At 46.3% G+C, this 26,815-nt stretch overlaps 1 protein-coding gene across 1 annotated transcript in view; it reads left to right on the plus strand.

Moving 5' to 3' along the window:
* Positions 1-23,263, plus strand: part of SMAD3 (SMAD family member 3) — an 80,160-nt gene extending 56,897 nt beyond the window's left edge. Inside the window, exons 2-9 of the mRNA XM_075100771.1 lie at positions 57-250; positions 1,139-1,273; positions 1,955-2,029; positions 3,844-3,894; positions 10,729-10,941; positions 12,320-12,457; positions 14,861-15,005; positions 18,385-23,263. Of these exons, the coding sequence (XP_074956872.1) occupies positions 57-250; positions 1,139-1,273; positions 1,955-2,029; positions 3,844-3,894; positions 10,729-10,941; positions 12,320-12,457; positions 14,861-15,005; positions 18,385-18,508 (1,075 nt within the window). The 3' untranslated portion in view covers positions 18,509-23,263. The remainder of the gene's footprint in view (positions 1-56; positions 251-1,138; positions 1,274-1,954; positions 2,030-3,843; positions 3,895-10,728; positions 10,942-12,319; positions 12,458-14,860; positions 15,006-18,384) is intronic.
* The last annotated feature ends 3,552 nt before the right edge of the window (positions 23,264-26,815 follow it).

Genomic DNA, 26,815 nt, shown 5'->3' on the forward strand with positions numbered 1-26,815 from the left:
CTACACGTGTATTAATGCCAGTCTAAATCACTATCATCTCTGTGCTCTGCCTGCAGATCGTTAGACGGCCGGCTGCAAGTATCTCACCGGAAAGGTCTTCCCCATGTGATCTACTGCCGGCTGTGGCGCTGGCCAGACCTTCATAGCCACCATGAGTTGCGTGCCATGGAGATGTGCGAGTATGCCTTTAACATGAAGAAGGATGAAGTCTGCGTGAATCCTTATCATTACCAAAGAGTGGAAACCCCAGGTACTGCTGACCGATGTGTGGATACCTCAGCTTCTCGGTACCAGCCTAAGGGATTTATAAGTGCATTTCAAAATTGAATAAAGCAGCAGGCATAGGGTTTTAAAACCAAAGCATATCTATTATTGATGATAATCTCTTACTGTATGCAGTGGAATAATTTATGAATCTGCACTCAAGGGGGGAAATATAATTTTAAATCGATAAAACCCAAGTCGAGCAGGCTGCATTGTTGCCAGGTTCCTAATGTGGCATTGCGTGCACGTAAACGACTCGCACACATAGCAGATACAAGTATGAGCTACGGCAGTGTTCTGTGCATCCCTAATTGTTGGTATTAAATTAAGGATAAATTTACTGTTAAGCTGAAGTGGCTCTAAGAATAGCTCCCAACACAACTGAACTTCCTGTTCTGAAGTCTCCTCCTGCTTCTGGGAGACTTTAATCTGGAACTGCAGATAGTTCTGCTGGCGTGTCTGTACAAATCTGCAGAACCAGCCTGGATGTTTATGCTAATCCTACCTTGCTGTTCCATTTTCTGTGAAATGTATTCCTTTTGAATCATGTGGTATAACTTCTCTTGAATGGTTTTCCAAGACGACCTGTTTCTTTGCCTTAGAAGGGCCAGACAGACTAGGTGTGTTCAGATAAGCATGTATCCCGTCCCCAGCTGAGATATGTTAAGAATAGCATCTTTAACTGCTGCTGTTATTTCAGAAGCAAGTATCAAATTGTGTCCCTTAATTAGCGACTTTGGTATTGCGTGTATTTAAGGGTGTTACTCCAAACTGGTTTCTCCTCATTTTCTAGGGTTTCAGTCATTTTATTTTAAAGCCGTAAATGTTGCTGTTCTTTTTTTTTTTTTTTTTTTTTTCCTTTCCATTTGTGCAGTGTTACCTCCAGTGCTGGTGCCTCGGCAGACAGAGATCCCAGCTGAGTTCCCGCCGTTAGATGATTATAGTCATTCTATTCCAGAGAACACTAACTTCCCAGCAGGTATCGAGCCACAGAGCAACTACATTCCAGGTACTGTATGTCTTCTATAGAGCGAGCGGGGGGAAAAGGGTCATATTGCACAGCGAATCGTGTCTATGTATGCCAAGCTGGATGACTGGAAAGTCTATCTTTCCATCATTATCGTGAAGCTAAGGAGTGGGAACCTATACAAAAATAGATGAAAGCTGTAAATGTAGACACACAGCAGTGCTATTTATAGTTTTGGTTTGTTTTCTTTAAACTCACCTCTTCCCTTCAGTAGTACGTACTCAGTTTAATGTGAAATCTGAAGCTGAATGTTCCCTTAGCAAGTTTATATTTGAATTTGAGTAAAAATCTAAATTTCTGATGGAATTGAGCTCTTCTATTTATGTATCTCTCTTACAAGCAATTTACACCTTATTTGCATGGACAAGCTATGCAGCTGCACACCAGGGGAGGAAAAATATCTGGACAGAAAACTCTCTACATGGCTTAAAGTTTTATGGGACTGAAAATCCGGATTTTTTTGTTTCCCTCTCCTTTGTTATTCACAGATATGCTGTGACTAATATTCTGGTTGTCCCAGCTCCTCCTTTCAGCAGCTTGAGGAAGGAAAGTAATAAAAAAGAAATCTCGCTCCTTGTGAATAACAAAATAAATGTTTTTTGTGCCTAAAATCCAGACTTTGCATCCAGTTGCAATGACAGTGTGATCGTTTTATGCTTCTAGAGACACCTCCTCCAGGCTATTTGAGTGAGGATGGAGAAACTAGTGACCACCAGATGAACCCCAGCATGGATGCAGGTAAGTAATCTTTTGCCATTTGCTGCAGCTTTCTAGGTCATATCAGAGACTCTTAAAAAGGTTTTCTTTGGGGCACTGAAGATCAGATGGTGGGTTGAGGTGTTTTATCCTGGTAGGAGCGCAAATATAGCCTAACATCTCGGGTAAAGCACAGGGTTGTATGTTGTAGAGCTGCTGGTGAAAGGTACAGCGTGTTCGTGTTCTTTCCAACATCCATCGTTAGACAGTACTAAGCAGGGACCTGAAACAGTGGAGGCACGGCTAAGGATGATAGTTTGTATTGTATTTGTGTCCATGCAGCTGTATGCATGTGAAGATTTTGCATGTAGCTGGCACTTTTCTGCTGAGGCATTTTTCTGATTGTTTGCTTGTTCACATACTGAAATGTCAGGTTTGACTATATTTGAAATGACCCCTAGGAGATTTGGTTTTAACGGGGTTTATCATTTAGTGGATACAGCCCAAAGAAAGTTGAAAGTCTAGGTTCTCTCTCGTTGCTAAGAAAACAAGTAACCAGGTTTAGAATCAGCAGCCTTAGTGCTCATGCTAACCTGTGTCAACACTTCAAAATGAAACACGCAGGTCTCATCTTTCTGGGAGTAACTGTTTAAGGCATCTTGTTGATCTGAGTGGCCTCACTGCTTGTGAGTAAGAACCACTGAATCACACTCGGAATTCGTAAAACTTCTGCTTGAAAATCAAAACCACGTCCTTGGTTAGAAGGGCTGATGCTTTACAAGAGGGATATGCAAATACATGGCGCTTACATACAGACAGACATGCAGAACCTAATTAATGCAAATACTGCACACAAATATCTTGGTTTCTGTGCATGCCTTCAGCTGTAGAGCGTACGTGGGATTCTAAAAGAGGGATGACTGATTTGCAGTCTTTCACCACAGTTATACAGATGGAGGAAGGCAGTGTGGGTTTGTTTGTCTACATCAAACGGAAACCTATTGACACAAACCATTTTAGTGCATACAATTATTGGTAATGCGGTTGACATGTGGAATGTATGTATGGCTTTTAGGGAAAGTGGACTGGAATAGGATTGGTCTGGAAGATGCTATAAATACCTAATTTACGTTCAAACGCTATATCCCTTCCTTCAGATATCATGGACTTCCCTCTGTATGGAAAAACCCACACTTTAAAGAAACCAGCTGAACTTAGCATGAGAGGGAAAGGAAAAATGGGCTGTACCACCTGTCTGCATCCATGTGGCACGCAGAGACTGGAAATTGCTCTGGGCATCCAAGTGCAGATATTTGAAATATGTGCGCAGAACTTTTGGACCAAATAGAAATGATTGGGGATAAAATTCTGACAGTTGTTTGGTCAGATCTGTAGGCTTGACCCAATACTCCGTTGTCCCCAAACCAGTAAGACTCGTTGACGTAAAGTGGCATGTTTTCGACTCTTACGAGTATGTTTTGTGCCTAGCAATGTAAAACCAAGCGCTCAAATGCCCAGCTAACTGGGTTTGACCGTAGCTGTCATGATGGTACCTGGAGTTTTGATAACTACAAGTGGAAGAAAGCTGTATGCTGAGTTTTGGGAATTAATGGGTTAAGCTTAAGTGCATGCATTATGACGAAGCTTAGCAGTAGTGCGGGTAGAGTAAGTTGATATCGTAAGTAACAGTATTTGGAAGCTCATGTAAGAGTAATCAACAACAGAGAAGCTGCTGGTGTCACAAAATGAGGCTTCAGTGAGAAGTCGGTTATCCTTCCAACGTGCCTGAAGATTTTGTGCAAGTGTTTTTCCTTGCGTGGACGCCACACTAACGATAATCATGTCTTGATTTTCAGGTTCTCCAAACTTATCTCCAAACCCTATGTCTCCAGCGCACAATAACCTGGGTAAGCATGTGATCTTGAGAACTGTGTGTAATTACAGTCAAGACAGTGACATTTTAATGATGATGTTATTTCTTGAGGCTGTGCACTGTTGATGAGATTGTGAGCGCTGTTGATGTTCCTTCCCGCTAATCCTCTTCACAGTGAAAACAGTGGTTCATAGTAACTCTATATGAAATAAAGAAACCTGAACTTACATCAGAGAGTTAAATAAAAACCCAAGAAATGTTGACAGACAAACACCAGAAAGAATGAGTGAAGGACTGCAGCAAAAATACACTTGTTTAATTATGTGAGTTTGCGAGGAGTATGTCCATCTGTTTTGCCGGTCGTTTTGTGTTCTTATATATTTAAAGGACACAGATTGAGGTTAAATTTTGTCTCCTGGAAAGTTACTTTGTAAATTTGTAGCACTACTGGTCTCTTTTACCCGAATGCCCGGCACCAGCATGCCTTTCAATTTTTTTCTTTATTAAGTAACTTGGTGTTACATCTGTTATAGGGCAAATGTTGCAATCCACGTATGGTGGAGAGGGGAGTGGGGTTCAGGGCAAGGGATTTGCCTGTGCTGCTTCATCCGCTCAGGCCATCGTCTGCTTGATTGAAGGGCAGCAAATCCTCATGTAAACCCAGCTCAGGAGCAAACCCGCATCCCCAGCAGAGCAAGCGTGCAGTTACACAGCACAGATGGGCACAGCCTTGAGAGTTTGGGTGGCGGTGGCTGGGGACCCCCACCAAAACTTGAGTGCTGGGATGGTGTCAGACCACAGGGTAAGTCTACCTGAGGGGCATCCCTAGACCCCATAAGGGACAAAGCAGCCCAGGGCCCTCATGCTCCAGTGCCCCAAACCACTGGAACAACTGGTGGCCCAGGTGTGTAAGCTGCGTCAGGGGAGGTTTAGATTGGATAGTAGAAAAAATTTCTTCATTGAAAGAGTGGTCAGGCGTTGGAACAGGCTGCCCAGAGAGGTGGGGGAGTCACCATCCCTGGAGGTATTTAAAAGACGTGCAGATGTGGCACTTCAGGGCCTGCTTTAGGAGACATGGGTGTGTTGGGTTGGCACTTGGACTTGATGATCCTGGAGGTCTTTTCCAACAATTATTCTATGATTCTATGATTATGGTATGGAACTGAGCATGGTCTCAGCTGAGTAAAGTGGAGGGGGTTTGTTGGTTGCTGTACGGTTGGAGAGTCCAAATAAATGGAGAGAGGGCAGGAATGCCAGTGTATGGAGAGGGGCAAATGTCACGGACAGCCTCACTTGGGCATCAGAGGTGTTTGTGGGGTCTTATGCTTAAATGAGCCTGGAGGAATGCTGTAGGTGAGATGCACACACCACAGATGCACTGTGGGATCTTTCTGACCCACTAGCCAGTTGGTTTTCTTCAAGCAAACTCAAGTTACGCTGCAATCTGGAGTTATCTTTCCCCCCCTAACTCCATTCTGGGCACTGGAAAGATAGTCCAGCCCTAAGTGCTATCACCGATTCACTCTGTACCCTGTAGACAGTAAACAGGAGGAAAGCTGAAGAAGAAGGAATAGCAGCTGGAGAGGGCCTTTACCTCTGAGATACTAATTGAGGATTTGTGGCTAGCTCTGAACCTCTGTTACCATCTCGAGTGTCTCCATCCTTTATTTTCGTACCTACAGACATAAAAGGTCTGATCTTCAACAGTTTGAGCTCTTACCCTGTTTGAAATTGCTCTCAACGGTCTGTCATAAAAAGCACTCGTAGCTCTGGCTAGCTGCAGGATCAGTTCTCTAAATGTTCATTAAGCCAGCAGACAGAGGCCACTTGAGATTACTCTTGAATAACCATAGCCGTAAAGTTTACATATGCTTTTAATCCTGGCACAGGGTACTTTGACAGTGCTCCAGAATTTGTTAGTCATTGGCTGACTTGTGGCTATCTTGGGGCTGGTGAAGGGGGGATTTCTTTCCTCTTCTTTTTTCTTTTTGCCCCCTTTTTTTTCCCCAAAGCATGGAATATATTGCCACGGTGACACTAAAGTTTTATTTGCTTTAACTGTTAAAGCCTAAGAAGAGAATACATGCCTGACTTATTTTTATTTCCTTTTTGCCTTTTTTTTTGTTTGAATCCATTATGCTCCAGTGTGCTGGAGTTGATGAGAGTTTCTAGCGATTTTTTTTTTATAACCCAAAACTAAAAAGCCAATTACACGTAACAAAACTAACCTGGCAAGTCAACTGTGGCATCTGCCTTACATAAGGAAGAAAGGAGTTTCTCGGAAAGAGGCCCCAACCCATATCCTTTCTAACAAGGACACTGGTTATTAACATATGCTGCTCAGCTGATGGACCTGTCAGATGTCTAATGTGCTGTCTGGTGACAAAAACGAAGTAGGAGCAGGTGAAGCTGGTTAACCGCAAGGAACCTCTTTGTAGTCTAAGGAGCAGACATCAGAAAAGCATTTTAACTTGCCAACATTAAAAGATACCTTTAAGTTTTGCAAACCAAATACTGATTGCTCTTAGGCAAGAGCTTCCGCAAATTAAGAACTTCTTGTCTCTCTTAAAAATCTTATTGTATATTTTTGCATGTGAGGAAGCCACAAAATAATAAATGAAATGGCATGTAGCTGAGCAACTCCTAAAACTGTCAAATGACAAAATCGTCGTCATCTGTACCTTGTAGATGGCGTCTCTAAAGTAAGGAGCTGCTTAGAGCAGTGTAGGTGTAAACGCCCAGCAGCCCATCAGACCTTCAGCCTGGTGGTCTCTGCAGCCCAGAAAGGGTTTGCTCGGGCTATGCGAGCAGAACTTTCTCAGCTTTGCAGGTTCTCTCTCCAGTTAGAAGTTAGTTGGTGGCAGGTGACCTGCAGCGCTCCTGTTTTTGCTGTGCTATATAATTCTGTGGATAAGCAGAACACTCCCGCATCTAGGGCTGTACTTTGATCTGCAAAAGTTTAACCAGGCTTTCTCTGTGTGTTTGGTAGGAAAATTGAATAGAAATTTAAAAAACACAACAGTGTGCAACGGAGGCAATTATCAGGAAGCTCTCTGCAGCAGAGTGCGGTGGGTTTTTGCAGTTTTGCCATTAAGAGAACAGTCTCACGGTGTTGATGTCCATTTATTTGACCAGAACTACCTGAAGCTTTTAAGACAGTTTACTTTGTGTAAGCTGAACTTTGGACTTAAATCCCATGGCCATATTCCAGAGAATTACAAAGGCAATAAACTAGCGTGAGGCAAACGAAGTAGGACGGTAGAAGCTAGGTTAGAGGTGCAATGTATATATTTCAGCATAAAGCTGTAAGACTGCAATATGGGGTTGAAGGAACTTGGGGAGTTTCAGCTTTCCATTCGCAGGCACAAAAGCATTGCAAGGTCACATACTGGTTTTTTTTTTTTTTTTGTTCTCCTTTCAGCTTGTGCATCTGATTTGGTAGCGTTCTTGCTTTGTTCTGAACTTTCAGTTGTCTAATTTTCAGTTGTCGGACATGAGCTTTGAATGGAAGTTACAGACATCCAATGATCCCTTCTGTATTACTGAAATACGAACTGGAGAAAACAGAAAACAACCCAAATGAAAGGCGAGTTGCCAGCATTATGTGGACGTTTGGAATGAAGTCAGGGAGTTTACGCTGGCTGAGGGCCAGGCCTGAGGTTGCTTGCATATTGTTATTTCGGAGGGAGGCAGTCTCTTGGTGTACAGGAAATCCATTGTCAGTGTTTGCTCCGCAAAAGACTTGACGCAAAAGCTGTAAGTGAAATAAGCACATACCCTGTGGTCAAATCCATCAGTAACATAAACCTCTGTTACTCTCTCTGCTGAAACATGATTTCCAAAGCAGTGAAAACAGCCCTTCTCCAAGTACAGAGGGGAAGGGAGTGTGCACACCTATTTATCTTTTCGTTTCTGAGGGAGTTAGAATTAATGTGACTGCAGCTAATACAGTTAGATAACATATATCAGTAGCTTCTGATATAGATTGTGCATCAAACGCATTAACTGAAACTAGGATAACAACCGCCCTTATGCTTAAAGCACGCAGTGTAGAGTGTGCAAAGCAGCCAGCAGATCCTTCTCCTCCGCAGCTGAACAGATAGCACTTTTATCTCACAGGGAAGATGCAATATGGGTAGCGTCCCAATACTCGGGGGACACTCGTGCAAGCAAAGCTGTAGCGAGGCAAGGCTGAAATAGTACGGAGACGATTCAGGCAGGATTTGCTTGGGCTTAATGCTTCATATTTTAGCTGAAGGTGTACCCCCTCAGGATTCTTCGGCTTTAGCAGAGCTATGTTCTTTTACTTTTCCCCAAAGAGTGAATCCATAAATTGAAAATGAATATACAGGACAGCTCTAGCACAAGAGGTAACTCGTCCATCCCGTGACGGCTTAAGCCGAAGCCTAAGACCACAAATCACAGGAGGAAGCAGCATCATTAAAAGCTTGGCTGCGTTTTTTAGAGGCAAGTTTTTCTTCAGAATAGGATTTGTTGGTTTGTGTCTTTCCTCAAGTTGCAAATAAGCTGGAAATAAAATTTCCGTACATCCTTCCGTGGGGAATCCACAGTTCCCTTGAGTCGCAACCAAGCGGAGGTGGTTTCTGAAGGAAACCATAGAGAGTAATACAGGCTTCGGTGTTTTTGTAACTTGAATAGTACCAACCTGAGGACGTGACTTAAGGATCAACAGAAGTTGATCTGATTTTTCTGGAGCTGAGCAGCCTTTCAATTAGAAAGGCACTTGCTGTGGGAGAAGAGCACAGTCATGTGCAACACAATCTTGTTTTCTTAAGTGGGTGGACACACCTTAAGAGACTGATTTAGTGCTGGGATTTGCTGGACCTCTATACAAATTGCACTGGAGTCGTGTGAAGCCCAGAGTCAGTTAGGATTTATACAGATTGCTGCAGGCCACACCGGTTAATGGATGAAATGAGGCTGGCGTTGGAGAAATCCGCCTGATGTGGCAGTTTCCCAACCAAATATATCATGCAGGAGAAAAAGGCGGAGGTGGCGGACTTGTGTGTCTCCTGGATGTGTTTAGTATCATCTGTGTGTGTCAGGAGAGGGGCTTGCTGTAAGCGATAGCACTGTTTAAATGTGAAGAAGTGGCAGGTGTGCTTAAGAGATCTTTTAAATAGCTATGGCGACCCCTGTTCTCTCGAGCTGCCTTCTGTTAGCTCTCACTTTGAGCATAATGTCCTTTCCCATAAAAGGAAGATATGCTTTTTCTTTTGTGGGTGTTATGTGTGGAGGAGAGCAGGAACATCGGGCTTTGCTTGTGATAGAGCATTTTTCTTTCAGATTATATAATTAAGGAAAGAGAGAGACTGTGAAAGAAGCTGGGAATGAGTATAAGCTCCAAAAATCATGGACATTGAAGGTCTGCTAAGGATTACAGAGTTCCCCAGATGCACTTCTATTCAATTCCTTATTTGCTGTCAGCAAAGCTTGTAACAAAGCAGAAACCAAAGGGGTTTTTTCTGATTATTAGCCACTTCGGGAACTCATACACCACACTATGGGGAGGAAACCAGCATGTCTTTTGGGTGAAGCCAGGCTGCTTCAACCTATTTCTAAAAGTTACGGAGTAGCAGCAGGTACCAGATGAGAAACGGCTCTCAAACCCACTGCAGAGGCACTCTCTTCGGTGTGAGAGGAGGCTGGAAACCTGTCTCTGATTTTTTTGGAACTGATCTCTTAAGCCCCAGATTTGCCTAAGCCTTGCAGGAGGAACAGATGGGAAAGCCTATGGAAAAAGCTGGGTTTTGCTGCTTGATGTTAACTCTTTGGCCAGATGGGAAGCGGTTCTGTTCTGCTTTTAAGTGCCATTTGAATGGGGATGAAATGATAAATCGAGGGGAGGACTGGAGGGAATTCTTCTCTTGCTTTTATTTCTTGCATTGAATGTGGAGAATAGAGCACTTATCAGATAGCTTAGCCTGCTTTGCACTTCCTCTGCTCAGCACATTCTTGGCTTACAGCAGGACTGGGCACCATCTAGTGCAGTATTCCCAAGAATTTTTGACTTGAGCCTTCCTCTGCTGAAATCTCATTGGCTTCAGTGGGAGCGGTGAAATCATTTGATGCCATCTGAGTGTCCCACCTCTCACCTGTATGAAGTATTGTCTTCCTGAGACTGCCTCAGCTTCAGTCTGCTCAGGAACTTTCGCTTCGGTCCCCAGGCTGAGTCAAACCATAAACCCCAGTAAGAGAGGTGTCATCATCTGTTGGGGATTTTCTTTTGCAAATATGAGATCAAATAGACTGGAAGAAAGGATCTAATTTTTAAATTACTTTGACGCCGGTATTACATACAATTCAGTGCGTATTGCAGACAACTCTACTGGTTTCATCAGTGACAGAGAGATTCGTAATGGAGTCGCTAAGAACAAACGGTGGACTTGCTGGCGGCTTGGTGTCAGTGCACAGCATTAGGGTGCTGGAGACCTGTGTTGTTGAAAGCAGGTTTATGGGCTGCTTTTTCTAAGGTTTTAAGTGTCTTCCTTTCCTCTCCTTTCCTTTTATCTTTTCAGGGTACTGGCCACCTAAAAGTGACCCCGTATTTCAGAGTAAAGCTCATTTTATTTTTAAAATTTTCTCCAAGTATGAAGATAGTTAAGTGACACCCCACGTGCTACGTGACTGGTGTCTTTGACTACTTGTGATTGTTCCATGTGCCAGAAGCTCCAGGGGTGATGTAACTTTCTAGCTGCAGTCTGTTAAAATCTGTCAAGTAATTGAAGTTTGGTGGTTAAAGTGAGCCCAAGGAATGAAGCAGAACAGTATTTTAAAACAGTTGCTTTTTTTTCATTCCCCCCCCCCCCAAAAGCCTGAGTTTCATTGTGCTTTTTATTTTGTGCAGATCTGCAGCCTGTTACCTATTGCGAGCCAGCTTTCTGGTGCTCGATATCCTACTATGAACTCAACCAGCGAGTGGGAGAGACTTTCCACGCCTCTCAGCCCTCCATGACCGTGGATGGTTTCACTGACCCATCAAATTCTGAACGCTTCTGCCTTGGTTTACTGTCTAACGTGAACAGAAATGCGGCAGTGGAGCTCACGAGACGACACATTGGTAATTTCTTTTGCCTTGTTTTGGTGTCTTTCAAGGTGGAAGGTGGAGACCTGCACGTAAAGCTTTGTGTTTAGCTAATCGGCATTCAGCTTGGTCAGGTTTAGAACACTGCGATGTTCGAACATCCACGGTGATCTAGCAGGCTAATCTTCCATAAAGGAACACGATTTGTATTTTTTCATGAAAGTGTAATTTTTAAAAAAGGCGCCCTGAGGAGCACTGAAATTGCTGCATTTAACAGAGACAGAATTTAAACTTTTACACTCTTCTGAACTGTATTTGGATGGATGTTAGTGATAATCTTGTGTGTTCGTTTTCCCTCCTGCACTATTTTATTTTCCAACTGACTGTTGTTTTATAAATGGAAACTTAGTACCTTGATTTTCATCTCAATTTCCATGTTTCCTGCTTACACCGCAAGCTAACGTTCAATTTTGTTTTCCGTTAAACTTGCGCTAAATAGAATATCCCAGATTTATGCAATTTTAATAAAAGGCAAAATTGCATATGCTTTGCTGTGTTTTCTGCTGACTTCTATCAGAAATGAACCTGCTTTTTGTCCTGATTTTGCTCCCCTTCATACCCTTTCCTGAGCAGTAAACGTCATACAGCAGGATCTTTCCTTACTTGTTTCTAATATGATTTCTAGCACCAAAAAACCCCAAACCCCAAAAACCCCCCAAGACTCAGAAACCAGTGTTTAAATTCGGGAGGCTCCCTATGCTCTATGGAAGAATGAAAGCAAGATATCCAAATAGGAACACCGAGACCACAGCGAATGTTTATTTGAGTAACAAAGACGTATTCCTGAAATGTGTTTCTTTATTAACTGAGATTTTAATAATTTGTGTAAACTCTGATGGGAAATGCCTGTTTGTCCTTGTATATGATGTAATCTCAGGCAAAAGGCAGTGATTTGAAAACGTTGTATAATTTAATTCCAAATCACGACGTAAATAAACAAACAGTTGTAGCCAGCTGCTATGACTTTCAGAAAAGGTTGAAAACCATATGTTAACTGATAGAACGTTCATATGGAAAATATCAGAGACGTGTATGTTTGGAGTAAGCAGGCTGTGAGGTGGTAAATGTACGCAGTCCAGGCTGTGACTGACAACGGGGCTGGAGGGTACAATGCTGACTTTATAAATTGGTCCTCCTGCCTTCCTTGGCTTAACTCGCTCACAGGGCAAATTTATTGCTCCCTAATGGGATTACCCAGTGGGCCGAAAGAGGTGGTTTTCATTTTCCATCATTCGTGGTTTAGCTGCTTTTTACGAGCTGTCTCATGCAGAGGTTGCCTACGTCTCTACCGCTCTTCTGGCAGATTTTGCAGAGTGTTTTAAGCTAAACCAAAACTGTGCCGTTTGTTTCCTAGGAAGAGGAGTAAGGCTCTACTACATTGGTGGCGAGGTGTTTGCCGAGTGCCTTAGCGACAGTGCCATTTTTGTCCAGTCTCCCAACTGCAACCAACGCTACGGCTGGCACCCAGCAACAGTGTGCAAGATTCCACCAGGTGAGGATGCATGCCTTCTCCGTGATCCTGCGTGGGCTTCGCCTTTGCAGACAGGGACTTGCTATGGAAAGCAGCTCTTTGTCAAGGCAGGCGTGGATTTGCTGACCTCCGTTCTTGACAATGATCAGAAACTTGAACCCTGTTATAAGCAGCTTGACAACTTGAGCAGGGCATTTTTTTATAGCATGTAGGATGAAGGTAGTGATAAAGCAGGCCACTAGGTATGCTCCAGCAATTGTTTGCGCTACATTCATACAAGTAGGAAGAAATGGTACCTCGGTATCTCATCAGAACTAAGAGCAGAATCCGCCACTTGTTCCATGCAGTGTTTTATCAGTCCATTACTGTATTGTAATTATCTGATAGTCATGTTTACAATTGTGTTTGTACCTTTAAGTAAAATCATATAACGTAAGAGATTTTTCTTAACTTAGGTTCACCCATAATAGATTGAAATTATTACTTTTTTCTCTTCTGTAATAAAACTTACACACACGCGCCGCCGCCCCCCCCCCCCCCCCCCCCGCCCCCCTTGACAATTAGTTTTATTCTAGGGAAATCGCATTTGCAGACACCTTGTTCTGGTTACAGCAAATGTATGCCTAAAACATGCTGAAAGATTGCGAGAGAATTTATTGCATCTATCTAGGAAGAAAATCCTTTTTTGTTAGATACATGCAAAAGTGCTAGGCTGAGAGGATGCCATTCAAAAGGAAATTTAGCTATTTAGCGAGGCTTACAAAAGCAAATTTTTTTACAGTTAAAAGTATGTATATATTTAAAAAATGAAGTTTTTTGTTTAGAAATATTTGTATAAAGATTGTCCTTCTTTTGGGAAGAGATCCATACGCTGCAACCTCTGGCCCATCTTAATGCGTTTCCTTTCTCAGATGCTTAGGAAGCAGCTGCCAGTGTTGCAAACATGACTTAATTCTCCAGCCACATCACAAGAGTCCACCCTGGCTGGAGTCAACATCTGAAGGCATAAACAATCCACATTTCCGCTGTAGATTCATCTAAGGCGCATTTTTTGGACTCCAGCTCTCCCTGCTTTTGCCACAGTCTTTGGCCGCTTTCTCAGACTCGTCTTCAAGTTTTTGCTGGGTTTGAAGCAGTTTCTTCATTCCCGTGTTGACAAGATCAAGTCGTACCCACTCCTCCCAGGCACAGTCGTAGAGAGACCTGTTCCCATCCAGTCCTGAAGTGTGAACAGCGTGGCAGTCTGATCCTGATCGAGTGTTTTGCTTTCCTTGCCATAGCCCTTTCTCTGTGCTCAGCCTGGCCCTGGTGCTCTCACCCATGGTATTTTCCCCCCTCAGACTGCAGTACGCCTGACACGGCTTCCCTTCAAACTCTGCAAGATCCACGGCTCTCGGGCTGTGCTCTCTATGGCCACAAAAATGGGTGGTTGTTCCTGCAGCTGCTGAGCTGTTGCATGCGGTTACGCTTTGCTGTATGCAGATCGACCCAAAACAGATGACAGCATGAGTCCAGCCCAAAGGAGTAGGCTCAGAAGGGATTTTTTAGTAAAAAATACAATTCATCACAGTCCAAATGGTTGTTTTTCAGACTTGGCTCATATGTAATCCCAAATGAGCATTAGTTGCGTGCCAAATTTCAGAGTTTAACTTGTTTCTGGTTATCTGGGAGAAAGCAAGCATCGCAATGCTTTTTTTGAGAGTTGTGCGTTTGGTTTTTTATTTATTTATTGAACTATGAAGGATGTTGTTATATTTTACCTTTATCCCTAAAAATGGTTGAATAAGTTGTTCCCAGCCTTTTAGCTGGGACTAATCACTGGGGAAAAACTCCAGTTTTAAAGGAGTTTGGTGCGTGATAGTTACTTTTAAGAGAAGATTACAGCAGAAGCAGCTCTGCCACCAGCCTTTCTAACCCTGACAGCTGGTTTCTGGCTTGCCAGAGCGGTCCCACTTCATAACTTCTTCATTACTTCTGCTGACGGACACCACGTAAGTCCAGCAGCAGGGAGTTCCTGGTTTTAGCCTGTCAGGCCCCGTAGCGATTGCCGTTGTTAAGTGTTACGGTCATAGTTAGGCCTTTAAATTGCAATATGAGGGAAACGATTGTAAAGGAGATGGAAGGAGGTTCCACGGGAGGATCCCAGGTCCGGTCTCACAGATCGCAGCCTGCTGTGCGGGCACTTGCGTCCATGGTTCTCCGTCCCGTAAGACGGTTTTCTTCCTTCTCAGCATACGAGCTGTGGAAATGTGGTAACCTTGACTCCTTTTCTGAAACGCTGGGTTTAAACAATCTGTTCGTAGTATCCCGTGCTCTGAGGACATGGGAAAGCAGCACTGAGTTTCTTCCCATCCTCAGAAAGAAGCAGATTTCTTAATCTAGTTAAGCTAATGCCTTGTTCTTGTCGTGTTCTTTTTTTCACAGGATGTAACCTGAAGATTTTTAACAACCAGGAATTCGCCGCTCTCTTGGCTCAGTCCGTAAATCAGGGCTTCGAAGCCGTGTATCAGCTGACCAGAATGTGCACAATTCGAATGAGCTTTGTCAAGGGCTGGGGAGCAGAATACAGGTCAGGCCTTTTGAATGGAACTTCGCGGTACGCTTGTGCTTGCCATTGCCGCTCCTGCATCTCACAGCCTGGGACAGTGCTCTGCAAAGCTGCCTTCTCTCAGCTTTTAAGAGGGGGACTTAGCACAGCACCTCTTTAGTGATGCAGACAGGTTGTAGCTGTTGAGAACGTGTTGATCTCGTCTTTTGTTCTTCCCATCGTGTTTGTGTAAAACATACGTCATGATACACGTGGAAGACCATGTGCATTTGGTCACAGGGTTGTACGAACCAAGGGCTTTACTTGAAGCACAGTAGATAAATCCAGATGGCCTGTGTAGAAACTATTATATTGTTTTCCTTAAAATTAGATGCGTATTTGATAGTTTGAGTGTCTTATGGCTCCACTGTTATCAGGGTAGGATCAGTGTGAGTGCTTCCTGATAGATATGGGTTGGGTTTGGTGCTGCTTTTATCAGGGACTAATGGGATTAAAACAAAAGCATATCGTCTCGAAAATTTACATTTGGAAGAACTGCTAGAGTCGCTGCAAAATTGTAGTTAATCTACTCATCCTTTCCTTAGTCAAAGGGCAGTCGCTTAAATGTGACTGGAGGCGGTGGGAGGAACAGGGTTACTATTTTTCCCAGTGAATATTGAAGATAAAGAAGGAGGTGCGGAAGGGTCTGGTGTTTGGAACTGATGATATGGTGGTTCTGACAGCGTGAGGGCCACAGTACTCCGTAGCTTGTGTTGCTGTCGCTCCACTGCATGACCAGGCAAATGTCCCTAAGTAGCACAGGGAGTGAAATCAGTGTTTAATGGTACAAGTAGGGGAGACAAAATTCGTCGGAAAATGAATGTCGTTTTATGAGAGAGAAAGCTCGCAAGGACTGAAGCCAAATGTGATTTTGAAATACCTACTTGACTGTGTACCCTTTAAATCTGTGGCCTCCTTTGCAAATCCGGGGCAGCCTCTGCTTCCCAGAGCAGCGAGGCTCTCTGCCGATGCTCCCCCTGCACAGCTGCCTGCAGCAGACAGGGGAGATGCCATAGCATCAGCTGGAGCCTCGGCCCTGCACATTACTCTCCCACTTTCTTCAGTTCTCCAGATGTTTGGAGTCCATTTTGTTTTGAAATTGTCCTGCACCCGGGCCAGAGCATTTCAGCCCTGGCTCGCAGCCATGGCTCGTAATGAAATCCATATGAGCATGACTTACGGAAAGTCAACTATCTCATTAGAGTATTGTAGTCAGTGAAACCCTACGCTCACGCTGACCGCGCCGAAGCTGCTTTCTTGCTCCTTCATTTCCTTGCCACAAAATACTACATCTGGTTGCCTTTGTCAGAGCACGCTTATTTGTTGAACTGATTCATATATGAAAACGTTACTGCGGGAGCTGCATCCAGAGCGCTGTTCCAGTGATTTCTGGTTCGCTGCTTAGCCTTTAGAGCGGTCTAATTGGTGGGGTGTTTAGTGCTCTCGTGTGCCAGGGGTTTGGTGGAGGGAAGCGGGGAGATGCCAGTTGCCCAAGCAGCCTGCCATACAGAGGTTCTGCTCTGTCCAGCAAGAGCCCGGTGGCGCAAGCTGAAGGAATGGAGAGCTTTGAGGGTTTGCCGTTCTGCGATGCTGGAGCCAACGTGTTGGTCGTCTGGGTGGGAAGGTGGAGTGAAGCTTGCCGTGGTAGATTTGCAGAGAGGGCAGAAGTGTGGCAGCCCCACGGGTAGTGGGTTTCTGTACAGCGTTGCCGGGACAGTAGTTGGACTCTCAGCGTGAGGCTGGTTTCAGGCAGCAAACAGGAATGTTCTGTGTTAAGTTAAGGGAGACTAGTTTTTCCTGGGACCTGAGAGGTTTGTGTGCTTTGCTGAAGCGGACTGAGTGGGAGGTGCTCTGCTCTCCCTGTCCTGCAGTCCTCCTGCCCACACAGCTCACGAGACACGCTTTAATGCAGAACACTTACCATTAAGTGCTGTATGGGACAAGCCCTGCCCATACGCCCACTCCTGGGGCATCGCCTGGCCTGCCAGCTCCGGTCAGCCGCGCCTGAGCTGGGAATGGGTGGGGTGCCTTCAGGGAGCTGCTTCCATTTTCGGTTCAAAGGATGAGAGGTACAGATTCAGCAACAGAACGGGGTTGCAGAGCCTCCCTACCCTGCCGCAAAGGGGCCGGGATGGCGGGGGGAGCGCAGGGCAGCCCCACCGAGCAGGGGGTCCCCTCTTCAGCAGCGGTTTCTCCCTGAGCCCTGCAGACTTTGGCTTCTCCCTCCCACAAACAGATTCCAAGGACAGCTTCTGTGGGAAATGAGGGTGTAAAACACGGCTGTTTCCAGGCTATTTCTCTTTCTTCGTAATCCTCCTCCTCCACAGCAGCTGTCCCTGCCTCTCTGCCTGGAACAAGACTTAGGCCATCCCTCGGCAGAGGAGGGAGAGCCCCTTGGCTTCCCTTCCCTTCCTTCCCATCTCTTCCTGCTTTACCATCTGGAGACACTCCACGGGGTCTGGCCTCAGGGAGAATGACAGAGGCAGATAGGAGAGGGGGAAGGTGCTTTGTGGCAGGGGTAAGCAAAAGCACGGTGTGCGCTGACCCAGCAGCAAGGATCCCCCTCTACGGCCACAGCCGCCAACTTGTGAGGGATTTTAAAACACATGGTTTAATACCATGTCTCTGCTTTTTCGATAGGTTTTGCAGCTTTTTACACTCTGCAGCATTTCTGCTTCTTCGGAGGCAGCTGATCAAATGCAGATCTGTTGGAGGGCCCCATACGTGGCGTGGGTAGCGCCGGGTTCCAACCTCCAGCGCATCCGCCCGGGCTGTGCAAAAAGGATGCTCAGCGGCAGCTCTGCCGCGGGAGGGAGAGGGCTCCGTGGGGCTGCAGGAGGGAGTCCGAATGGCTGAGTGGTCTCTCTCCATCACTTCCACACCCTGCTAAAACCTAAAGATACGGTAAAAAGAGAATATCCTTGTCTTAGACATCGAGAAATGTAACATATTTGGTAAACTGCTTACGATGCGATCTCATTAGGAGAGGCACGGTCTGCAAAATAAAACTGGAGAATTTTGCTTAGATAATCACCTTCCTTTCTCTTCAGGGAATCAGAAGCTGCCTGTTTTCAGGAATCTGAGTAGTAAATAGGTTATTTGGTGAGTTGCTCCTTTGGGATCATAAAAAATGTAAAGAGAAGAGGTAGGGTTTTTAAAAGAAGTTGGCAGCGTAGCCCAAAAGCGTGTTACAGAGGAGAGAGACATTCCGCTGGCCCCACATGCAAGACTATTGTCTAAGCAGGAAAGAATGCTTCAGTAGCTGTAAAACCTTTTCACATTTGTAAAGTTTCGTAAGTCACATTTATGTTCTTTTTTTTTTTTTTTCCTTTTCTTCTCTCCCCCCCACCCCTTCTTGTAGGCGGCAGACTGTGACCAGTACTCCCTGCTGGATTGAACTGCATCTTAATGGTCCTTTGCAGTGGCTAGACAAGGTCCTGACACAAATGGGCTCCCCGAGTATTCGTTGTTCCAGTGTCTCCTAAGGAAACATCTCCTGGGGGTGGGTGGGGGGAACAGAGACTCTGGAAAATGGAATTGGCTTAACCCTTAGCAAAATGCAGAGTGCAGACTAAACAAATTCCCAGTTATTGAAGTGATGAGGAAAAAAAATCTGCTAAAAAAACCCCAAACACGTGGGTTTTCTTGTTTTTTTGGTTTTGTTGTTTTGTTGGTTTTTTTAAATAAATACCCGTTTAAGCCACTTCCACTGAAACTGTTAGCACTTTGGTTACAATGCTATGGGCCATTGCAGTTCGAATTTGAAGCTGAAGTTTATCATGATAAAAAACTGGACTTTGTTTCAGCGGAGAGCAGCCAGTGCTCTGCCTCCAGCCGTGTCAGCCCACCTGGCTCCTTGCTCCCTGCCGTTGTGAGCACGCGGGAGCCGCTGATGGCTCAGAGGGAACTTCCCGTTTGCCTCACACAACTCCAGGCTCGTGTCACGCAGCATCTCTGCAAAGCCAGATACCGTGGGACTTTGGGACGACTCTTGCTCATGCATTCCTGTCTCCATCCACCTGATCCACGCAGGATCCCTGGGACTGCAGCAGTAGCGGGGAAAAGGAAGCATTTAAAGAACACGCAAGAATTAATTCCCCCAGTAATGTTCCAAAAAGGAATGAATTTCCCACGCTGGACCACCAACAAGGAGGCAGAGTCTTGCTTTGTGCCTGAGGGATGCAGCTGATACCCCGATGGTCTCAGACTGATCGACGTGAAGCAAAAGGCCAATCTTCAGGCTCCTTCTGGTATCGCTGCAGCAGCTTTTTGAGGCGAGCTGCTCACCGACAGACGTTTGTCACGTGGGGAGCTCGGGCTGGATAAGCCAAGCCTTCGTTATTGTGCAGCCTATTTGCATTAACTACAGAAAGTTTGTGTTCTGTTTTCTCAGTACATTGAATGGCTCTCTGCCACTTGTTAGGGGCTTAGCGAATGCAGTGTCCAGGTCGGCTCTGGTGATGGAAGTGAACAGGCCCTTGCTGCCATTTTCAGAATATACCATTTAATAGGTGATCCCACGCTGTCACGTGTGACCGCGCATGGGCCGGGGCATCTCAGGCACAAAACCCCTCTGTTCAAAACTTACTTCAGCTGGTGAAAATGCTCCGAGATGTGTTTTTGCCTGGAGAAATTGGGAGAGTGTGTATTTACTTGTATTATAAAATGTTCATTTTAAACATACATGCTCTGGACTGTTTAATATATATATATATATTTTTTTTTTCCCTGCAGCAACTGTCATGGCAAACAACTTCCACAACTGGAAAAAAACCCAACCCTTAGCACTTGGTTTTACGGTTCAAATTTGCCAAACAAGTCTCATAACTTTGTCAGTGCTATCCGATTATCTGTTTCTTTATATCTGCATTGAATATCATATGCATTTGTGCCAAAATATTAGAAAGGGGAGGGGAGAAAGCGATAATCAGTTTCCTATGGAAATCTTTTTTTTTTTCTTGTTTCCATATACAAACACACAAGCCGGATCTGGCTCTGGGACGGACAGACTCGGATGGACTTTGTGTTAAGGCTTTAGTCCTGCAAACTTCTGTGCTCGCGACCGCGAGCGGCCCCGCTGAGATCAGTGGCAGCTTTCCTGCGTGCCGGGTTGAGGTTTGCATCCTCCGAGCGCCCCGGTCCGTACGGGGGCACCGACTGGTAACGGCATTTCAAACACTGGTCTGGAATTTCCACGTACCTGCCTCTCTGTAGGGAGAGGCTTTTCCCATGTGCCTCTTCCTTTGAGACCGCTCCGTTTATCAACCCCACCACTCGCTTTGCCAAAAACCAACGCTTTCGGACCGGAGGCATCGGCAAGAACCGGGTACGAGGCGCCCCTTGTCCGGCAGACGCAGGGACGGGTGACCCGAGAGGCTCAGTGCCGGTGTTTGTTTTACCGGGCAAATGAAAAGATGCTTTAGAGGAGAGTTTTCTTCCAGAAACAAGAAATGGCATTTTGTATACGAAATCTAAATTCTGAGGAAGACTTTCGGTGGTGGTTGTGCTCCTGAGCAACGCAGGCGCTTCTGAGTATCCTCTCGCAGGATTTTGGCTGGAGCTTTCCCTGCGCAGCATGGCTCGTATCATAGCGCTGGAGGTTTTGTAGGATTTTAAAATTTGTTTTTGCAATGTGTCTGGTTTCAGTTAAATCTCCGATTGCACGGACTCGTGCAATAAGAGCACCTCTATAAAACTGTGTTTTCTAACCACCTAAAAAGTAGGTCTGTCTGTCGTTGTGAATTGACTTGGCATATGCTTTCAGATGCAGGTTTCTAACAGAGTCGCAGACAAAACTTAATCCTGGCCTTCGTGGCAGTGTTTGACTTGCTGTTTTAGTGAGAGAGGGGAAAAAGATCTGTAAAATGGCCCCAGGTTTCCTCCCCTTTAAGTCATATTTTAGTGAACAAACTGCTTTCACTGTCCACATAATTGTGGAGGAAGTTGGACTCTGTGGGGCCTTGTGCGTGAGCGGCAAAACGACACCCTGAACTCCAGTGTCGGAGGGTTCGTTACACGTGGCGGCGTGCGCGGGAAGCCAGCCTGGCCCAGAGGCTACGAGCTGGAAGGAACCCTGACTGTAATATGAAGTTTGCACGTGAATCGCCTCCAGGTAAGAACTGGACCTGGATTTCCGCTCTCAGCCAGATTTGTCTTCTGCTCGATAAAGGAGAATGAATTGCTAAGCGTTATTAATAGGTGCCTTTTGAAAAACAGGACTCAGATGATGCATAAAAACTGTGGTTCGTCTCCCCTCATCACCCTTTAAGTAAAATGACTCCAAACGGAAGACGTAAGCTGGGGCAGTCAGATAAAACGGAGATTATCTCCACTAAAGTGTTAATTTCCTCTCCTCCCCTTTGCCTTCTCACTAATTCATAAAAGCTTCCTGGTTTCTAAAGTTACCTTATAAAGTCAAAGGGAAAGTCCTGTACCATGCGACGAACGGCGAGGTAAAGGTCGGGGACGGGGCGTGATCCAAGGGACGTTACGGCCGAGGCTCCTTTCGTGTTGCCCAGTTGGAGTGGATTGTACAGATGAAAGCGAATTCCCCCCGTCGTCGGAGCCGAAACGAGCTTCACCCTGCCCTTCCCGCGGACCTGAAGGGAAGAGGTAGCGTTCGGCTGTGGGCGCTGTAGGCAGCGGCGCCCAGGGGTGCGCATGGCTTCTCCTTGGTTTCACTTTTTCCTAAAACTTCATTAAAGTAGCTTTGATATGTAGCACAGATGTATGCGATCGACCCCGCCCTAGCTTAGATTACATATCTGTACTGGAATATCCTCTCATTTAATGGTAGTCTTGGCTAGTTTTACCAGGATTTCATACATTTTTGTTACTGGTAGAGAGTCACTAGCAGGAACTTTGACTCTTTTTAATTGGTGTAGCCATACACAAGGGCCTGGCTGCTGGCAGATGATATTGATGGCCTTGTGGTTTTAAATGACTGTGGTGATTTTTTTTAATTATTATTATTATTATTAATGTATTGAACTGAATTGCAGTTTGTATTTTGTGTTAAGCTTGTCTTAGAAGTGATCCAGTGCTGTCCGTTTGATTTAATCACCAGGAATCAGCATGCGTGCGTACAAGGACAGAGAAATCTAGTTGTAACGCGTTTCCCCAAAGCTCCGGCTGCCCACGTATGCCATGAAAAGGTTAGCGGGTAACCTTTGAGAAAGCGTTAAACACATTAAGTTTCCTCTCCCCATAAGGATCAGCGTAGCTTGAACCGTGCAGAGGACTCCTTTGCAGGGCGAAGAATATTCAGGGCTCCATCTCAAGCAGCAAGTGTTGACGTCCGCGCCTTGTGCGGGTTACTAACTGGAAAAGCACGAGGAGAGAGAAGAACGCAGCTCAGTGAAGGACTTCAGCCGTATCACAAAACGTCGGTCAGCTTTCCTAGTTCTCTAAGGTACTGGATAGGTGGGAGGAATGGGATTTCACAAATAAGCTGGTAAGCTAGAATGAGAAATAATTAGTCGCTATATAGTAGCTGATTGAGCGGTATGGTTACGAAATTCAGTATATGTTTTCTATTACGTACATGCTTTTGTATTTATGTTGTCTTGAATATTCAGATGAATCAAATATTTAATTTTTAACAGAAAGGGCAGTTAAGGACTCGGGAGCATTGAATCTTTCAGATGTTCCTTTCTGGCGGTTGCTAGAAATGAGGCGGTTCCTGATGTGAGACCAAGAGGCTCACCTCAGACGGAGCGACAAACCCTGGCGCACAACACGGGACAAGGACTTCTCCAGCAGGAGCCTTTGCCCCAGCTGCCGTTTTAGCAACGAGTCAGGTTCCCAGACGGGCCCTTGAATTGCGCTCTTCGGATTAATGAGGCTTTAAAAAAGAAAAAAAAAGTACCATATTACTCCACAAATGTTTTGGTTCATCTTACGTTTCCTCCAGTACGTGGATGCTGGAGGAGTCGCGCCAGTCCCTGCTGCTGGGATGCATCTAGTTCACTCTCCCAAAGGAAGCAGCCTACTCTTCTCACGCTAGATCGAACTATCCCCCCCGATAGATATGTATGAGCATGTTTGCGTTAGCGTTTAGATTTCCTTAACCTGAGATTGTATGTTAATGGCCGGTGATGCCACCTCCCTGCTTGAGCTTGTTAAGCATTATTCACCTATTTTGTTACTAAAGGCCTGTACTATGTATGCCCTCTTATTTCATATGTGAAACTGTAAGTTCTATTTTTGACATTTTAATAAACTTTGATTTGAAAACTGAGGCTCCTGAGAAAATAAGGGTATTGTAAAAAAAAAATAATAATCCATTTAAGGACACAAACTGAACTCATTCGGAGTTTTGAAACCACAGATCATTCAGAGGCAGCTGCGTCTGTAGGCTGTGCGTAACAAAGGTTGTTCCCAGTAATTCGCACGAGATCTCAGTTACAGGTAAGACCATTCTTTTTACAGTTTGGCCAGTTTTGTTCCAAGAATTCAGAGCCAGAGATAAAAAAAATAGTGAAAAAATTGCAACTTTTCACTAGCGGGAATCAAAGGTGAGCAGAAGTGGAGCGCTGTGGCGCAAAGGATTGATTGTGGAACTGCTGGAGAAGTGAGGCGTAGCTGAGCACTCGCTCTGTGCCCCGTGTAACAAACCGTAGCTGCGTTTTCACCTCATGGCTGTGAATTCAGAAACTCCGTTGTCAGAAGCGTAGGAGCTGCAGCTTCGTCCTCGTGTCTTGGCACGAGGCAGACCCTAAAACACCTCTGGTGTCTCCACGTTGAGGAACTGTATCTTTTTTTAAGTCCCGTGCCGAAGTCACGGGTTCAGCCGCTCGGTTGTTCGCTCCCGCGGGACGGAGGAAGGCGGGTGGGCGCGAGCGTGGCCTGCGGCCCGCCGTGCGCCGGGGCCGGGGTGTTAGTTAATGCTCTCAGAACGGCACGTGGTCCGGTCCGGCTCGGTAGCGTTCGTCCAGTCGATGAAAAACGTGACTTCTCTCCAATCTGGTTTAAAAAGTGCCCCGCTCTTCCATCAAATCGGAGAAATGAGGGTTGGAGGAGACTACGGGAGGTCTCTGGTCCAGCCTCGTGCTTGGTCCAGGACTGTTGGCAGCACTAGCTCGGGTCAGTTGGGCTTTTGTCCAGGTAAACCTTGAAGAAAAATCCTAAACGACAAAGATTCTCCCCCACCTCCTCCCCACATAAGCTGTTCAGTGGCTGCGTTATGTCCCTAGCAGAAAAATTTTCCCCTCCTCATCTCCCAGGCTCTCTTTCTGGCTATTGCCCCTTGTTCTCGTGGGCGCCTCCAGTGTGTGGTCTCTCTTCGCAGCGGTGGCGCCGCTCCTCCCTGCCACTCGAGGCCACAGTCGCTCTAGGCAGAAAGCGAACTGCAGCTGAGCTCGATCGGAGGCGGCTGCAGGGTGGCGGAGTCCCTCGCACCCACCCTGGTCGGCTGGGGAGACCTGGATGCCCCAGATGTTGGCCCAGCTCAACAATCATTCTATGGTTCTATGATTCTAGGTGCTCTACGGGGGAAAAACACTCGTGCACTGGCACTCGCCTGGCCTCGGAGGCATTCTGCAACCAGCATTACTAAGCCAAGGCACGCTATGAGCTAATTCTGTGAACTCCTAACGTTCCTCCTAGGATTTCACTGAAATTCAGATTTTTTTGTTGTTGTTTTCCCTTACAGAGGATTTACAAGAATACTTTTTCCACTCGGTTTTCCAACAATGCGGTAATAAAAGGGTCTCGTCCAGGTTTTGTACTGGGGTTGCCAAAACTCAAGCGCGATGTAGTAAATCGGCGCTGAGCTGTGAGGTCTGGTTGTCACCTGGATGTATCGTGGATTTCGGTATCGCAGCCTTCTCATCTGCACCGACAGCCCAAGCAGAACACAGGTTTGATGATAAATACAAAATCTCAGCCATAGCCAAAAGAAAAAGAGTGACTCGATGTTCCGCGGAGGCTTCGGTTCAGGCAAAAGCTGGGGAACAGGCGGTTGGTCTGTCCTGGCAGGTCCGTCCTCTTGCAAGCGTCGTCCCAGCCCCTCCCCAGGGCTGCAGCAGCGCCCACGTGCCGGGCGGGACCTGGGGAAGCCCCGCCGGCACCCGGCTGTTCGGAGACGAGGGCAGCGGGGGGGTCTCTGGTTTGACGCTTGCGATGGGTGGCTCTGGACCGAGGTCTCCTCACCACCTCTCCGGGCTCGAGGGAGGGGCTCCTCCTCGCCAGGGCCGGCAGGAACCCCCCCGCACCAGGCGGCTGCAGGGGAGGGAGGGAAGGGAAGGGTGGCAGCGAGCCCCACCAAGGCTGGGGACCGGCGTCTAACGCCACAGCACCCACCTTATAACGGATAGAAACTTTTTTTCCTGTAATCTACTAATTTGTGGGTGTTTAGGACAAAGTTTCCGCCAGGCCAAAACGCTATCGGTGTAATCCATTTTTGTTTGAGATACATGTTACTGTCATTGTACACAAGTAACGTTTTCTCCTTTGAATAATGAATTGAACGCAACCTTTTGGTAGCCCTTAGTCGGAGGTGGAGGTTCACTAGCGAACAGTGGCGCGCTTGGCGTTTGTCGGCTTGCTTCTACGCTCAATTTGTTGTGTTTGTAACGACCTAACAACTAGTTTCGTCACGAAAAGAAATGAAAACTGAACTGGCTACAGGGAAAGACAGGGCTCTGCCTTGGAAGCCTCACGGGCTGTTTCACATAGGCAGCAAAATCAGCACCAGGCAGTGTAACAGAAGCGTCTTTTGTCAGCTCAGAAGAGCAGTGGTATTGCAGTGAAAAGCCTTCTAGACCCAGGAAAACTATAGCATGTTTTGGCTCTATTTAAGGATGGATCAGTAAAACTACCCAACCTGAATGCAAAAGATGACTGAGCCACGTTTGTAACAGACGCAGCCATAGCTGGCTGCGGATGTGGGTCTCCGAGGCCCCCAAAGCCTTACCTCACTCCTGCAAATGCTCCTTTCGCTTCGGAAGTGCCGCTGTCAAGCGAGCGCCGGTGGAGAGAGACAGAGGGTTCGACTTCTCCCCTCTGCGGGTGGAGAAGAGCCTTTCCAACAGAGCAGCGACTGCTGGTTATGGAGGCGGGAGGTTACTGTCGGAGCACACTGATAAATAGGGAAACGCGCTAAACCGGATCGAAGGCCGCTGGGTTAAACCCCGCAGCAGCGGCTGCAAATGCCGGCGTGGGGAGAGACGGGCGTTCTGCAGCCCTTCCCCGGGCCACAGCCCCACCGGTGCGAGCTCAGGCTGCCCCTCGCCCCCTCGCCCCTCGGAGGCTCTTTGCCCATGGCGGCGCGCGTGCTCGGAGGGCCAAGGGCTGCCGCCAGCGTGGAGCGATGGGAAGACGGTGTTTCAGTGCTGATTGTTTCACTGCCTTTCCCGTGCTCCGGCTCTGGTTGTCGTTACGTTCCCCCACTCAGTTACCCTCTTGCCACTGGCCCCTTGTGTGGCCGCTGGGGACGCCCAGGGAAGACAGACGACTGGCAGGCAAACAGGGAACGTGCAGTTTAACTTGCTGTGGTGTGTTTTCATGAAATTCAGGGGTCATCGTGCCACAGCGAATGCTGGAATTGCAGTTTCTTCAGTCCCGTTTAGTTTAAAGGTCTTCTGCAGCCTTTGGGGTGGTTGCTGGAACCCTGTTTGATGCTCTTTGCTAACACGAATGCAGTCGCTTTCCTTTGAGCTCCCTTGCAAAGACCACAGCCAGAAACTGATGCTTCCCATCAGAAGCATCATCATGTTTTCCTTCAGAATTGTGTCTTAAAATTCATTTACTGTATCCCCAGATGCTCTTGTGACCAACTTTACCTAGGAAAA

Source organism: Phalacrocorax aristotelis, chromosome 7 (assembly GCF_949628215.1).
Source record: "Phalacrocorax aristotelis chromosome 7, bGulAri2.1, whole genome shotgun sequence".
Classification (NCBI taxonomy): domain Eukaryota; kingdom Metazoa; phylum Chordata; class Aves; order Suliformes; family Phalacrocoracidae; genus Phalacrocorax; species Phalacrocorax aristotelis.